The sequence below is a fragment of the Belonocnema kinseyi genome, chromosome 5 (assembly GCF_010883055.1).
Source record: "Belonocnema kinseyi isolate 2016_QV_RU_SX_M_011 chromosome 5, B_treatae_v1, whole genome shotgun sequence".
Lineage (NCBI taxonomy): Eukaryota > Metazoa > Arthropoda > Insecta > Hymenoptera > Cynipidae > Belonocnema > Belonocnema kinseyi.
The window spans coordinates 116,263,673-116,280,939 of record NC_046661.1 but is presented as its reverse complement, the minus strand read 5'-3'; the positions used below and the strand labels follow the sequence as shown (position 1 = coordinate 116,280,939).

The 17,267-nt window shown below is 31.2% G+C and overlaps 1 protein-coding gene across 1 annotated transcript in view; it reads right to left on the bottom strand.

Moving 5' to 3' along the window:
• Positions 1-13,252: 13,252 nt before the first annotated feature.
• The window catches only part of LOC117173847 (metastasis-associated protein MTA3-like), a 24,492-nt gene continuing 20,477 nt past the window's right edge, over positions 13,253-17,267 (bottom strand). The window contains exon 3 of the mRNA XM_033362494.1: positions 13,253-13,354. Coding sequence (XP_033218385.1) covers positions 13,253-13,354 — 102 coding nt within the window. The remainder of the gene's footprint in view (positions 13,355-17,267) is intronic.

The following is a 17,267-nucleotide window of genomic DNA, read 5'->3' as shown; positions in this document are numbered from 1 at the left end:
GGGGTTGATTTGGGGTAGGTTCCACATACGCTAGAGGGCTGAAACTTTAAGATGGGACTTTTGGCACATAATACTGTCATAAACAATGAAAACATTTTGACTGTTCAAATATTTTATTTTTTGTTTTTTTTTTTTCGTTTTTTGTAAACGTTGGGAACTTCAGACTCATAAATTTAATGCTTTGCCATTTTTCGAAAAAAACTGTGGTCATGCTATCTTAACGTTAAGCTAGCAGGACCAAACATAGAAAAAAATGACTTGAACAATAATTGTTTGCACTATAATTTAGGGCTCTGGGAATATAATAATGAAAAAAGAAAAAAATTGTTTAAACAATTTTTGTTTAAACAATTCTAGTAAAAATGAAGTAAACAATTTTCTTCCTTTTTACCCTATGCTAAGGCTCACTTGGGGCTCAATAAATATGATATTTGAATTAAACAAAAATTGTTTAAACAAACTTGCCAAAAAAAAATAATTTCTTTTCTCTTGCATAATTTCAGGCTCATTTAAGGATCCTAAAAAATCATCGTCCAAAGGTCGCGCGATATTTCCATTGCCTTTTTTTGTTAGATATGGTGTTGTGCAACCTTTACGTTATAAAAAATAAATGAAGAAAACCATAAAACCCATTTTTACTCTTCGCACAATTTAGGGCTCATTGAGGACTAATTTGGGCCCGTAGCCCTAAATTTCGGGCTCTAGTATTTTTTGTAAAAAATAGTGTTTGCAATACCTTAACAATAAGTTGGTTCAAGATTGCACCATATATAACACCATATATAACCAAAAGAAAGGCAAAGGAAATGTCACGCGACCTTCGGTCGTTGATTTTTCAGGATCCTTAAATGAGCCTGAAATTATGCAAGAGAAAAGAAACTATATTTTCTAATTTTTTTTTGTTTAAACAAAAATTGTTTAAACTTTTTTTTAATGTTTAATTACCATATTCCTAGAGCCCTTAATGAGCCCTAGATTATTCTATAAGGTGAGTTTTCTATAAAATTATTTTTATTACGTTTTACCGCAATTTTGAACCAACTTATTGTTATGATATTGCAAACACTATTTAAAAAAAAATATTAGAGCCACAAATTTAGGTCTACGGACTCAAATTAGTCCTCAATGAACCCTAAATTATGCGAGGGTTAAAATAGGTTTTATGATTTTCTTCACGTATTTTTTATAACTTTAAGGTAACATATCACCGTATATAACAAAAAAAAAGGGCAAAGGAAATATCGCAAGACTTTCAGTTGATCATATTTCAGTAGAAGAAGAAAATTGTTCAATTTATCTTTACTAGAATTGTTTAAACAAAAATTGTATAAACAATTTAAAAAAATTTTTCATTATCATATTTCATTATCATGAATTGAGCCCTACATTATAGTACAAAGAAATAGGGTCAAAGTAATTTTTTCTATGTGTGGTTCTGCTAGCTTAACAGTAAGATAGTAGAACCACAGGTTTAAAAAAATTTATACCATCAAATTTGGCAATAGGGCATTAAGTGAGCCCTAAATTATTGTGGAAAGAAATAATGCCTAACTCGTTTTTTTCAATGTATGGTTTTGTTAGCTTAACGTTAAACTATCATGACCACCGTTCTTTTTGTTTAAATGAAGAGTAATAAATTTGATAATGGGGCATTAAATTAGCCACAAATGAGCCCTAAATTCCCTATAAGTTTTCAGACCATTTTTGCAATGTGGTCCTGCCAGATTAATGGACCTACAACTTTACAATTAGGCTTAGAAAACTGAATATAGTACAAAATTGGACACTATTTTCAATTGAGTACATTAAACTAAAAAGGTTTCAAAATTAAATAAATTAAATTTGAAAGTGCTTAAAACGGTAGAATTTGAAATCGACATTGTATCCAATTTAAAGAATTTCAATATCGCAATTCTTTCAATATCGCATAATTGAATAGGGTGTTCTTTAGTGAAAATACAAAAAATCCCGGTGAAAAAAACGGTCATTTCCTGGTTCTTACCCGATTTAGAGGCCACCCTAAATTCGGTTAATTTGACCATTTTTAGACCAAATTATCCCAAAAGAGTACGGCAGTTTCAAATTTATAGATCAAGAAATCTATTTGTCAAAAAATCTAATTTGTAAAGGTGAATAACCTGACTTTTGTGATTATCCTTCCCTCCGCAGCGTTCCAATTAAAATTCGTTTTCACCATTTTAGTTTATTCGTTAAAAAATGGTTTTCATGGTTTGTTGGGGAGAATCAACTATGCAGCCAGGCTTTAAATGAAATGTCCCATATAAATTATAATTGAAATGTGATGTTGATGTATGTATTTTTTAGTTTGAGGTTTACTTTATCAGGTAACATATGCCATTATTTAAAACCGTTTTTTAACTGCGTCATTAAAATATGAACATTGTAGGATAAAAACTATACAATATTCTTGAGAGTATAATGTAACGAGAAAAATTATTCGAGACATGATCAATACTAAATAAATGTTTTCTTATCGATCAAAGTTAAGTACGTAAACCCTAGATATAACCTCTTGCTCCCTGAAAAATGAAAATTGTATTCAGCGTCTAGAAATTGGCGATTGCCTTTAATAGATATCCTGTTTACCGACAGATAATAAAGGTGCGAAAACTCAAACCTGACATTGTTTAACAACATTCCAAATCCTATTTAATTAATTTAGTTCATTTTTTCAAATCCAACTTATGTTCGCACGAAACACGACATCAAGTTGAAAATTTGGGAAATTAAACATGAAGCACTAAGTAACGTTTGTCTAGTCCTACATTTTTATAATTATGATCAAAACAACAAAAAATTGGTAGAAAACAACTTTTTTGTAATTGTAAAAATGTAGGATCAGATAAATGCTTCTTAGTGCTTCTTATTTAATTTCCCAAATTTTTAACTGGATATCGCATTTCGCGTGAACGCAAGTTGGATTTGAAAACAATGTGTAAAAAAAAATTTGAAGCTACGCTCATATGGCCTTAAAAAGGTCTTCATTTATTTTCAAATTATTCATATTTAAAGATAAGTCTTGATTTATCATAGTCCCTTCCTAATTGTTTTCTATTCTGTATTTTGTTTAAAAGCATTATCCAGCATTGTTACCATCTCCACGAAATTTTTCAGCCGTCGTCCCCAGTATGTGATGTTGCAAGACTTAATTAATTTTAATATATTTAGAACATTTATAGGTTCAATTTATGATATCAGAAGTATAATAAAAAACTTCACCTGTCACGCGATAATTTTTTTATACTTCCAGTCTTTAAAATATGCTGTAGGTGCTTAATTTCTGTCAAATACTTTTCCACCTGTCGCCGTCAAAACTTTTATTGTTTTTATGAATACCCTTCTGACGCGTATGTTAAAACAGAAATGGCATTACATTACTATTTTTTTAATTTAAAAAACCATTTCAGGCAAAAACTAATATAAAAATCAACAAACAAGGAAGTTGTTTGTAATAGACACCATATCCCGCAAAGGTACTATATTCCACTCGAACCTCCTATTTTTACTTGCAATCATACGCAATTTTGTAATTGACATACACAATTTTCTTTTACCAAAAATAAGAAAAATTCAGAGTTACTTCATGGTTTTCCGGGTCCAATGGCTACCTTAAATCGTAATGCAACCCATGAGCACCCATGAGACGACAAAAAAAACGAGAATAAAAAACAGTTAAACGGATCTGAAGACAGTCGATTAAATCCCAGAATACAACAGATTAAGAAAACCATAGTTGTGAAGGTGAGAAGTACGGATATTTTTTCAACTTTGCGGTTACGATCCGGAGAGTCAGCCGAGTATCATTCGTACGTAGGAAAGAATCCGATTACGAGCAAATACCGCCGGACAGAGGACGCAGGGAAGAGTCGGGCGAATGCTTAAAATGAAGATGGCTAGCAGGCCCACCATTTCCCCTGGATCATAAGTGTGCGTGTTATGTTCTCTGTCCACACATACGTGTGTGTGTGTGTGTGTGTGGGTTGCACGCCTTGCAAACGCCCCCACCCCCTTTTTACTTTGCACTCGTAGGAGTTTTGCGAGGGTATATGTGTTCCTGAAAACGTCTGTATATCCTTGCCCATGTTAAAGCATAATATGTATATGTGTTTATTTAGGAGTGTGAGAAGCGCTGGCGCTTTTTGGCTGGATGTGTGAGGTGGCCACACATATACACGAGAGCAACCCCTGCGTCAGTCATTCATTTAGTTGGGGGTGGCAAAGGAGGATGAGTGCCACCCTTCCTCTCCCCAGCAGCAGATCGATACAACCCCTAGCCCCCTGGATCTCACCCCCGGCTTTACTTATTATACATTCCCATCTACCCCACACTCCTTCCGCCCCCTCCCACTCTCCAATACCCGCTTCTCATTATCTTTACCACTGCAACGGAAAAATCGTGAGAAGAAAATAGGGAAGGAAAAAATTTTGAAGGGTGAGAAAGGTAGACGAATATGCATTGCCGGTTACTTTTTCAGGTGCTCTTTCGGCGTATCTACCGATCCGCGGATGCGTTTTATTTCGACGTCTTTCCAAGAGGCGTGTCGAAGAGTAAGGGGTAGGGGGGCGTGGAATGGAGAGAACCGGACACAGGCAACAGTGTTGCCAATTGAGGGACGAAATGGCCCTTCGGTGCGGACATGTTTGGCGAAAAAGGCAAGTGCTTTCGCGAGAATCTGGAACTTCCGGTTTACCTCCTGTTTTTACCAGGAAAATAAATCCATGTTAGGGGGCCTACAATTTTAGTGTAGAAATTTAGGGTTGTCGCTGAAATGCAACAAAAACATTTCATCTGCGATTATTTCCCGGTTTTAAATAATTTCTCCTTGTTCTTAGAATTTAAAAATAAAGGTTTTTTAAAGCTCGAACTGTCAATTAAAGCAGTAAAAGTGGAACTTTTCTGAACTTTAAACATTTAAAATTCAGATATTTCAAGTTCAAAAGTGAAATAATGTTTATCTATAAAATCGAATCCTTCTAATCTGAATAAGTTCAATGATCTTACTAGAAAAATCTTCTAATGTTGGCCATCCCCAGAGTAGATCGTCTAGATTATAATCAAGCGCAAATCAGACGCATTCGCAAGAAATTCGAAATTACCGAGAATCGAAACCTAACCGTCAAAGTTAGAACCGTGTCCGTTACCTCTAGCCTAGACTACCGAATATTACAGTTAATTTGTAACTACAAAAGAGGATCATCCATTCACTAAAAACACTATAATTTATTACATGAAGTATTCTTTTGTAGGGCGAGCACTATTTTTTAAATTTCCGTTATCCCGGTTCTCTCTTAATGATTTCTTGCAGTTTTATAAAAAAGTATACCATTATTAAACCAATTTTTAAATATTATGTTTTTAACATTTTTGAAATAATAATTAATAATTGTATTTTGAATATTCGAATTTGAAACTCCAATATTGTGAACTGATTTAACGACTGGATAGATTTCTTTAAGAAAAATGTGGTTTCTGTAAAAAAAAATCACTGTCATTTCCACTGCTTAAAATTACAGAATTTTAAATATTGCCAGAAATATTGTGAACTTTTAAAGTTTAACTATTCTAGACACCTTAAAAATTAATGCTTTCTGATCGAAAACTCAAAATTTAGAAAACACGGGGAATCTCCCGGGATAATATTTCTCTCTCGGTGCAAGTTTCTGCCGGGAGGGCTGCCATCATACTTTTAAAACACCGTATCTAATATTTTAATAAAATTTATTTCAATATATAAAAATATTATGCTGCAAATTTTTTTAATGAAAGAAAAAAGTTTCCTGTATTCTGTACATTGGGCTAGGCTGTCAAGGTGACAAGAAAAATCAAATTATTTTTATATTATTTTTTTGTAACTTTAGATGCCCTTACAATTTTTAGATAATAGTGAAAAAAGATTGTATGATTTTCACTTAGGCATGCATCTTCATATTATGGGAAGCTGACCAGCGCCAGACCTGGGTCAGACTAGATTGTCAAGACAATAGGGAACAAACTTACTTTTATATTGTTATGTTGTGTAATTTCAAACAGCCTGACCATTCTTCAAAGATGGTTAATACAATTTGTATGATTGACACTGAGATATTATCATGTTAAGGAAAGTTGACCAGTGCCAGATCGGGAGGTCTGTTAAGCTGGCAGGACCACATTGCAAAAATGAACTGAAAACCTATAAGGAATATAGGGCTCATTTAGGTCTAATTTAATGCCCCATTGGCAAATTTCATGCTCTTTATTTAAACAAAAAAGCCGGTGGTCATGCTAGCTTAACGTTAAGCTAGCAGGACCACACAGAGAAAAAACGACTTGGGCATTATTTCTTTCCACAATAATTTGGGGCTCGTTTAGGGCTCACCTAATGCCCTATTGTCAAATTTAATGCTCCGCAATTTAAAAAAAAAAAACCTGTGGTCATGCTATCTTAACGTTAAGATAGCAGGACCACACAGAGAAAAAAAACGACTCAGGCATTATTTCTTTCCACAATAATTTAGGGCTCATTTAGGGCTTACTTAATGCCCTATTGTCAAATTTAATGCTCCGCAATTTTTCGAAAAAACCTGTGGTCATGCTATCTTAACGTTAAGCTAGCAGGATCACAAAGAGAAAAAAAACGACTTAGGCATTATTTATTTCCACAATAATTTAGGGCTCATTTAGGGCTCACTTAATGTCCTATTGCTAAATTTGATGGTACCCATTTAAAAAAAAAAAAACCTGTGGTCATGCTATCTTAACATTAAGCTAGCAGGACCACGCAGAGAAAAAAACGACTTAGACATTATTTCTTTTCACAATAATTTAGGGATCATTTAGGGCTCACTTAATGTCCTCTTGCCAAATTTGATGGCACCCATTTTTTCTTAAAAACCTGTAGTTCTGCCACATTAACGTTAAGATAGCAGGAACACACAGAGAAAAAAATGATTTGGACCATATTTCTTTCCACTACAATTTAGGACTCATTTAAAGACCTATTGACGAATTTAATGCTCTGGAATTTTTCGGGAAAACCTGTGGTTCTGCTATCATAACGTTCTAGCAGGACCACACATAGACAAAAATGATTCAGATAAATTTTGTTTAGAAAATTAGTAAAATGAAAAGGAAAACAACTCTAAAAATATGCTGTAGGAACGTGGAACAAATTTTCACAGTGCATCTGTGGAAACTTCGAGGTTCGATACCTGTAGAGCTGGTTGAAACGCGGTGTTTCCATTCCTAGGGTTGAAACATTTCGCCTTCGAGTTTCGGTACATGTAAAGCGGGCTGAAACATTTTTCTCAGCTCTAGAGTAAACACGTAGGTAGGTAGGGTCTACACCTCAACTCGAATTTTCAATATATTTGCTATGAAAAATAATATGCATTTCTAGGAATGTAACACAACGATTGCAACCCGTGTGAAGGCAGCCCTCGCTGCGCTCGGGCAGCAAACTTCGCGCTCGTTACATTCGCTGTGATTCATCCCTTGTAATGCAACATACTATTAAAATCTAGTTCTGTTTAAACAATTAATGCTAAAAAAAAGTACAAAGAATAATTAATGAGGATCCACGTATAATTTTTTTTAACTTTTACAATGTTTCACTAATGTATTTGATCATTTTTTGTTATCAAATATTAATTTAAAACTTTAGGGTTTTCAGACGCTTTGATTTATTTTTCAATTACAAATTTTCACATTTTTATCACTTTGAATTCAAATTGATTGAAATACAAAATTTTTCAATTTTTAATTAATGTAAACTGGGAGCGACGCATATGTGGGAGAGGGGCGCCGTACGCTTAATTCTGCACTTGTAACGCAATATTTTTTTATCTTGGTTTCGGAACTGAAGTTTGACATTGCTTAGTTGCAAGTCTCTATATATTTTACCTAGAAGATTCAATACATCGAATTTAGAAGTGCGCCGCTTAACCCCGGTTTACGGTAATTAATTTTGAATGCTTTAAATTCGAAATGATATAATTTCAACTACTTTCTAATTAAATTGCCTATTTGTCAAAATTTTAGTATAAAATTTTTTTTTAATTTTAAGAGCTTTTGTTTTCAAATTTGTCAATTTCAAACACTTTTAATTTCCAATTATAAAATTTTGAACACTTTTATTAAGAAATTAACCAGTTTAATTCATTTTCATTCCATTGGAAATGTTCTCCTATTTTAAAATGTAGCCTAAATGAAAACAATTTTAATTGGAACTTTTAAAATTAAAAATCGTGAGTATCGCAAAGAAAGTATATTTTTTTCTAAACCGGAAAGAATCTAGAATTTTTACCACAGGAGAAAATAAATTATAAAATAGTTACGTGTATATTGTAAATGGTATAGATAAGTGTTATTTTGAAATAAGAGCGATATCAGACATTCTATAATTATCAGGCGATATTCGAAGTGCCACTGTTAAATGAAAAATGGATAGTATTAATTCTCAATTGCAGGCAGTATTTAAATTTTTTATTAAAAGAATAAATATTATACAAGTAATATAAGTACTTAATGATTGTTCTAATATAAGTTAATAATACCTTTTAGAAATACGCAAGTCTTTAAAATAAAGTTTAAAATGTATGCCGTGTATTGTACGAAATAATTTTTATCCAAGTCTGCACTGTATACTTGTATGGCTAAATAAATATCCGAAATATTATGCATATTTTTTTCTATCATTGAAAAGAATGACTTTCGGCTGCAGACTTGTAGTATTCTCACTAATTTCCTCGTGGCCGTCAAGCTATGTCAAATCAAAATTACCGGTCACTGATTTTGGGCATATTGGTCTCTAAAGCGCCGGTTAAAAGTAGAGATCCCTATTAACGAGCGAAATGCGTCGATAAAGTACGATTTCTAAGCAGGATAATGTTAGGATTTTGTGCAATTATTTTACACAGGTTGGGCAATACTAAAAAATATTTTGGGTATTTTTCTTTGTCTAAGAATTTTTGTGAAAGTGGGTAAAAAATTGTACATGGATATCGTAGGACCTAGATTATTATTCGTTGCAGTTGAAATTATTGTTAATTGCATAATGAGTTGGCCGGAAATGAGCAACATTACTAAGCTCACGGAATAATCTTGGATACCACAAGAGATTCAATCAAAATTCACAACCTTCCATATTTTAGAAAATGATGAATATTTATTTGAAAGACATGTAACTGTTAAACAGAATTTCCAAAAGACGATAAAAAATCTGTTTTGAAGTAAATGAAAATCGATAATGCAATTTGTATATATTCTCTTAGACACAGATCGGAATTATAAGTGACAGTCTATTAATTTCCATTAAGCTCTCCTTGACGCAAACAATTATTTTTGAAATGATGTTAAAACAATTTTTTAAATGAAGTTAAGAAAAAAAGCTACATGGATTCCTAATAATTATTCTTCACACTTGAAATAGTTGTTAATTTCATAATGAGTTGACTATAGAAGTTTAACATCACTAACTACAACCCTAAATATCTTTTCCCTCATAGTAGCAAAAGAATGGCGCGTCGGATTTGATTCTAAGTTTTTTTATCAATTGTTTACACAAAACTTCTTTAAAAAAAGTTGACACAAATTTAGATTATATATTTCAAGAGTCTTAAATGAGCTTGAAATTATGTTGGGTAACGTAAGTGTTTTTTTTTGACTTTACTAATTGTTTAAAAAAACTGTTTTAACAAAGATTTAAAAAGTTGTATGCTTATTTTAAAAGCCCTGAATGAGACATCAATTATTCTGGAAAGAAATAATGCCTAAATCATTTTTTTCTCTGTGTGGTCCTGTTAGCTTAACGTTAAGATAGCACGAACACAGGTTTTTCTTCGAAAAATTGCGGAGCATTAAATTTGACAATAGGACATTAAGTAAGCCCTAAATGAGCCCTAAATTGTAGTGCAAAGAAATATTGTCCAAATCATTTTTTTCTCTGTGTGTTCCTGCTATCTTAACGTTAAGATGGCAGAACCACAGGTTCTCAAGAAAAAAATACGTGCCATCAAATTTGGCAAGAGGACATTAAGTGAGCCCTAAATGAGCCCTAAATTATTGTGAAAAAAAATAATGCCTAAGTCGTTTTTTTCTCTGTGTGGTCCTGCCAGCTTAACATTAAGATAGCATGACCATCGGTTTTTTGCTTAAATAAAGAGCATTAAATTTGGCAATGGGGCATTAAATTAGCCCTAAATTCCCCAGAAGTTTTCAGTTTGTCTAGTAAGTTAAAAAAATTTTGCACGAGTTATTGTATAGACTTGAAAATTAACCCACCGTATCGTACGAATTCTCACCTGAAAAACTTCAGGAAAAAGTAAAACTTAAGAGTGAAGAAATTGTGAAAAAAACTTATTTATCCTCACATCAGTGTTCATTTACTGTAAAAATTTAGAAAAAATAAGACTCAAGAAACATTTTATTTCGAAAAATGAAAAAGCTAAGACTTTAGAATGTTCCGATAAGAAGAAACCCCTAAATAAATATGAAAGCACGAAATTAAGAAATATATTATTTGAATAAACTTTCGAATATTACAAATGAGGAACAAAAAATAAAATAATGTTTCGTTCAGCGGTAGATATGGGGGCCCTGCAAACTTGGAATACGCAAATTTTATGTGGTTGAAGTTCTAATCGTTCAAATGAACGAATTTTTTTACTGATGACTTTGCAAATCAAGCAAAGTGCTAAAATGTTTGTTTATTTATATTGGAAATAATTGATTATTAAAAAATAATTATAGTGCATAATTTAAATTGCAGTTGGAAAAATATTTATCAGAAGAATAGAAATCTCGAAAAATATTTCGTTCATTTGAACGCTCAGAACTTCAGGTACATGCGAATTTTTGACCTTGCTCGGCCCTTGGAATAGGTGAAAGTTCACTGTTTTGCACAATACAGGTGTCACAGTCCCTATGGGATAAAATATAGGAACCAAAGGGTACTTTTTGTCACGCTCATAGGGTACTTTTTTCGCGCTCAAAGGTTAACAAATTAAAAATTTAAGTTGAGTTTAACAAAAAAATATATATGAATTCAAACCGATGTAAAAATATGAAAAAAACTACATTGAATTCAGTAAGTTTGAAACAAGAATATAAAAGTTAAAATGAGTGCCAAAAAATTTGATGAAACGCCTAAGAATTCAAGGTGAGTTTAAAATAATTTGGAATTAATTAAATAAAAACTTTAAAAAATTAAAAAAGCCTGTGAATAAAGTAGAATTGATTAAACCTAGAAGAATTTAAGTGAATCAAATCAATTCAAAAGTTCTAGAGAATTTAAAAGAATTCAAGCATGTTATTAAAATTTGAAGAATTCGATTAAACCCATAAAAAATTAAACTGGATTTACAAAGAATTAAAGTTAATTAAAAACTATGAAAAAATTCATTGAATTGAGTATGTTTGAAATAAGACTAGGAAAAATACAGAGAATTCAAAAGAATTGGATAAAATGCATAATATTTTAATGTGAGTTTTAAAGACTTTAAGATACGAAATCCCTCTCTTTTTCTGAAGAAATTCTTTGGAATCCATTAAAATATTACCCTTTGATATCTCTTGAAATCCCTTAAAACTTTGTAAAGCCCTTGAAAATGCTTGGGATTTTTTTTTACAATACCTAAAATATTTAAAATACTTTAAAATCTTATTTTTTTTAAAAGATCTTGAAAATGCCAAGGAATTTGAAAAAATATATTAAAATATTTCAAATCCTTTGATCAATTTATTAATTGATCTTCAAGATCAGTTAAATAAAAACATTTAAAAATTAAAAAAAAACAATTGAATTAAGTAGGATTCAATAAATTTAGAAGAATTCAAGTAAATTATTATTTTTTAAATCCTAAAGAATTAAAAGAATTCAGAGTATTGTACAAAAAATACTTCAAATGTCTTGAAATCTTAGAAACCCTACGAAATACTTCACCAATCTTGAATCAAGTCTTTAAAATCCATAAAAATACCAGAAACATTTAAAGTGACTTATGTATTATTATATCACGTGAAATTTTATGAGATCTGGCAATATTTACTGAAATTCTGGCAAATTTATTAAATTACCTGCAGAGCTTTAAAATTCCTTAAAATCATTGAAATCCTGGGAAATATTATAAAGTCCTGTATAATCTTTTTTATTATATTGAAACCTTATGAGTCCTGTCGAATCGTTCCATTTCTTACGAAAGTAAATAAAAGTGTTAATGAAATTAATGAAAAATGCCTTGGAATTTTTTTAATTCCCTGAAATGTTTCAAATTAAAAGCTCTTGAAAATGCCTTTAAAGTTTAAAAATACCCTAAAATCTTTCAAATCTATTAAAAATTTCTCAGAATCTTTAAAAATACCTTGAAATATTCCAAAATAATGAAAGACAATTCAGAAATAGGTACAAATATATAGACCTGAAATGAATATAAATCAACCCATAAGATACTTTATTGAACGAAAAGCGACAATGTTAAAAGTTACATTATGGACTGCATATAGGGCACCATAGGGACCAAATCATTGAAAATAGAGTACTTTAGGGACCTCAACTAAAGATAGGGTCCAGTAGGGGATATAGGGACCGGCCTGTGAGGCCGAAGTTGTGTGTTACCTGGGATGCTAATTCTAATTATTATATACTTTTAAAAATCTCGCCTACTCTATTATTATGTTGTAAAAATCACCGAATTTCAGTTTAATAGAGACGTGTAGTCGCTTATTCGAATTTTTAGAATAAATGTAAACACGCTTGGAACACTGGATTTTTCGAAACGGAAAAAAATTTAACTGTGCATCAAACCGGCTTGATTTCCTTGCATTATTACAAATTTTAAAATCAAAAAACTACATTTGTTTGGTTAAAAAATGGATCCAAAAGTCAAGTCGAATCCTCGAAATTCGATTTGTTCGAATTTCAAAGATTCGACTTGACTTTTGGATCCATTTTTGAACCAAAAAAATTAAGTTATTTTGATTTTAAAAATTATATCAATCCAAGAAAATGAAACCGGTTTGATGTGCAGTTAAATTTTCTTCTATTTCGAAAAATTCAATGTTCCATACGTGTCTAAATTTATACTAAAAATTCGAATAAATAACTGCTCACCTCTACAGTTTAATTATAATTAACGTAATATAATATCTCAAGGGTTATAAGACACGCATCCTAAATTCTATAATAAGTAATCGGGATTAATTAGACGCAAAGTTGACACATGTATTAAAGTAACGAATAATTAGTCGGCAAAATGTTTACTTACATTGATGCTTATCCGCAAGCATGATAAGCGTAGAAGGTAAGTCCCTCCGCCTAAAGAAGCACATCACTTTTGCCTCTACATTCCCGCTGGCCGTCTGGAATGAACCATGCACATTTATTAGAGATCAGGAAATAATTTATTTTGGTTGTCAAGAGGTTGACATATAAATAAGCACAGTTTAACCATATAAAAGTAAATTTTCTTATGCCAATACATTGGTTTACTATATTATACTGCATTAAACATGTATTTAAATAGTTAAAATTTAATGGGATTCAACTTTTTCCTTTTTGTTATAATTTCTACATCCAAAAATTCACATATATTTCAAGATTTGAGAGACATTAAATATTGCAAAGACACTATAATAGAACGAATAGATCTAAATAAACTCCGTCTGTTTAGTTGATAAACTCGCTTAGCGAAACAACACAACTTTGAGAAATCGAAAAATTATTCAAAGTTCAAAAAAGATTTTCTTCTTGATTGATTAACGGTTATAGTAAAATATATAATGATTATAATAAGACCATTCTACATCGGGAGAGTCTCTACAATTCAAGGTGAAATCTTCTATAAACGGTCAGTAATTCACGAGCCTCTTTACTGTCATTTGAATGCGAGAAAACAGAAAAAAAGGAACATCAATTTTATAAAATGACTTTTCGCAAGCCACGTCAAAGAATTTCAACTTTTGTAAATCATTCCCATTAACAGTATGAGATAAATAAAGCACACCAAACTCTCGCTTTCAGTCACCCCGTTCTCAGCCTTCCTGGAACTACTGACTCTCAGTTTCTCAAGGGAGCAGAGCGAGAGCGGTTGCGACATTACATACAAGGTGATTTTTTAAACTTGAAACTTTCAAATATCTCGAAAAAATAGTTAAATAAGCTACTAGGTAATTCACAAACGATAACACAATTCTATGGTAAGCCATTTACAATGTAAACTGTACTGGGTCTTTTATGGTTAGATGAACTAGACGTTTTGTTTAGATAAACAGAATTGTTTTCTCGGACCAGTAAAAATACTTACTTGAAATAACTAATATATTTCCTTCAATGGAACAAAATATTTGGTGAATTTAAGCAAAAGTTTCATGTACTTGGATCATATAAATATTTTCTTGAATCAACCAAAATATATTGTATATAATCAACGAAATTTCATTAATCAAAAATTAACGTGGGCCAATAAAATTTTTTGTGGTCCATATAACAACCATATTCTAGGGTTTATTCAACCAAACCTTTTTCTGAGTGTATCTCCACCCCTCTGGGGCCAACCATATTAGGATCTGTATTCTTGGGTGCGCCACTGTCGCAAACTCGTGAAACCAGATAGCATTTTTAAGTTCCATTTTAAATTGGCCTAAGAATACCATTTCAGCGAGGTATTGTTAACATTGTTTTTACTGGTTTAAAACAATAATTAAATACAAAAAATTAAGATTTATCGAAAATTAATCGTTGCATATAGAATTTTCATTGCATTCGGTGAAAAAACACATTTCTTGTTGAAACTGTTTTATGCCAAGGTAAGTTAATTGAAGCTTCTGATGTATTGAAATATATTTAACATGCTAAAATAATTATTTTTTTGACAATAACAGTTTCAACATAAAACGTATTTTTTCGTTATATACGATGAAAATTCCACATGTAACACTTTGTTTCCGATAAATCTTGATTGTTTTCATCTACTTACCATTTTAAACTATGCAAAATAATTTTAAAAAATGGTTTTTAAGCACAAATTAAAATGCATCTTAAAAAATCTTTCTGGTTCCGCGAGTTCCCATTTCGGCCGCATTTAAATAATAGATGGCGTATTGCAGCGCAGCGGATTCCAATACCTCGTGGGTAGAGTTCTTAAATTCCCGAGAATTTAAGTTCAGGTTATATAACCGAGAATATGACAGAAATTAGAAGAATTTAAGAGAACTTGAAAATTTATGATTTTTAACAATATTTTTATTGTTCAGGTTGTATCAGCGGTTATATATAAATTATTTTATAGCATACGTTGAAAAGGGTATCGATCGACAACTTTTCTTTCAAGCTTTTTTATAAATTTTCACTATTTACTGAGATAAACGTAAAAAAAACATGACTTGTATGGGTTTTTCATGTTTTTCACCATGAAAATAAAATTTGCAGGTATTTTCACTATCATATTCGTGATCAGCGAGTCAAAATACATTTTTTTAATAAATAAAACTTTCATCCAGAAAATATTGCAGGTCATTTTTTAACACCAAAATATAAATTTAAAACAAAAAGTCAACTTTCCACAAAATACATAAGTTTTCAAGAAAATAGTATAATAGCTTCATTTCTAACCAAACAGTTGCATTTTTATCAAAAAATGATTTAATCTCTTCTAAAGCAGGTAAAATTTAAAATAAAAAAGACAAACTTTCAAAAAAAGAGTTGAATTTTCAACCGAAAAGTTAACGAAAAAATGCAATTTTCTATTAATTAAAATAAATTCTAAGTTTCTCATAAATTCTCAGAGAATATTTATCAGTTATATTCTCGGTAATATTCTCGTTACCGTTCTCAAAGTAATATAACCGGCTCAGAACTCTACACGTGAGGCAGTCGTCAATTCGCCGACGACTACCTGGGACCTCCCCCCCACCCCCCTCTGCAGCGCTTGTTGGCGACGAATTCCCCTCCTGCACTGCTGACTGGTAGCATAGTCAGTATATTAGATATTTTCACTTCAACAACCTGCTAACTTCACTTCTTAGAGTGCTAAAGGGGATAATAATGGACCAAATACATGGGACAAAACTTTATTTTTATTATTATCATTTTATGATTTCATTAAATAGTTCTTACAAAATAAAAACTTTTTTTTAAACACACATATATAAAAAAGATTAGTTGTTACTATTATAATTCGGAAAAAATAGCTCGTCAAAATACTACTTCTACTTTAAAAGCAGCTTCAAGTACTTTCTTTATCCAAAATTTAGAAGAGAGTACTCAAATTCCAAAACTTTCAATCGAGAAAGAAGCATGTGTTCACCGAAAGACAGATTGAAGGAAAATTGCCCCTTTTCAGGGCCACCACATTTTTTACGAGGAAATAATCATGCTCATACAAACTAATTTTATTTTTTACAGCTCTCACTAAAATAATTATTAGGTATTTTCACTTAACGGCCATTCCAAAATAAGATAACCCAAACTGTTAAAATAAAAATGTTAAAAATAGCAATATTTAACAATTCAGATATTTACTATATATTCCATTACTTGCGGAACAGAAAAAATTTGGTCAAAATATTTGTTTTTAGGTTATTTTTCAATAATGTTTGTTCAGGGCATCAAGTGACCCAAAGTACCTATGATTTTTATGGAATTTTTGTGGACTTGTCTTAACTAGTAAAACTACTGGATTATTAATGTAAAAAATTCAATGAAATATACAATTATTTGTCTGCTTATTCGTATAGAATACAAAAAAATTGTTTGGTTTGCAATTCCTTTTTTATGAATTTCTAAGATTCGGTATGAGTGGTCCCATCCGTTACCAAAATAATAGAAAAGTTTATTTTCTTTTCTTTAGTATGTACTAAAAGATGCAAAATTTGAGACCTAAGGTTAGTTTAAGATAATACCCATTATGGTTAATTTAAAAATATTTATAATACTTGGAGAATATGAAAAAAGTGGTAACGGGTGGGACATAGGAGGGTGGTAAAGGATGGAACATTTGGCATTTCAAAGCCTTTCGTCTGACCATTACCCTAATGACGGCCTTTAAGAGATTCTAAAATTGCATGGTGAATTCTGCAGAAGAGAAGCGAAAGAATTTTGAAATTACTTCAAACCTTTTGTATTTAAAGTAGTTTATAAATGTTTAAGAACTTGAATGACAGGGATATTCTTAACTACGAGGGTAGTTCAATAAGTCCTTAGAATGAAGTATAAAAACAATTTTTTTTGGGTAAATTTTTTTATATTTTTCAACATAATCTCCTTGGAGCTCTA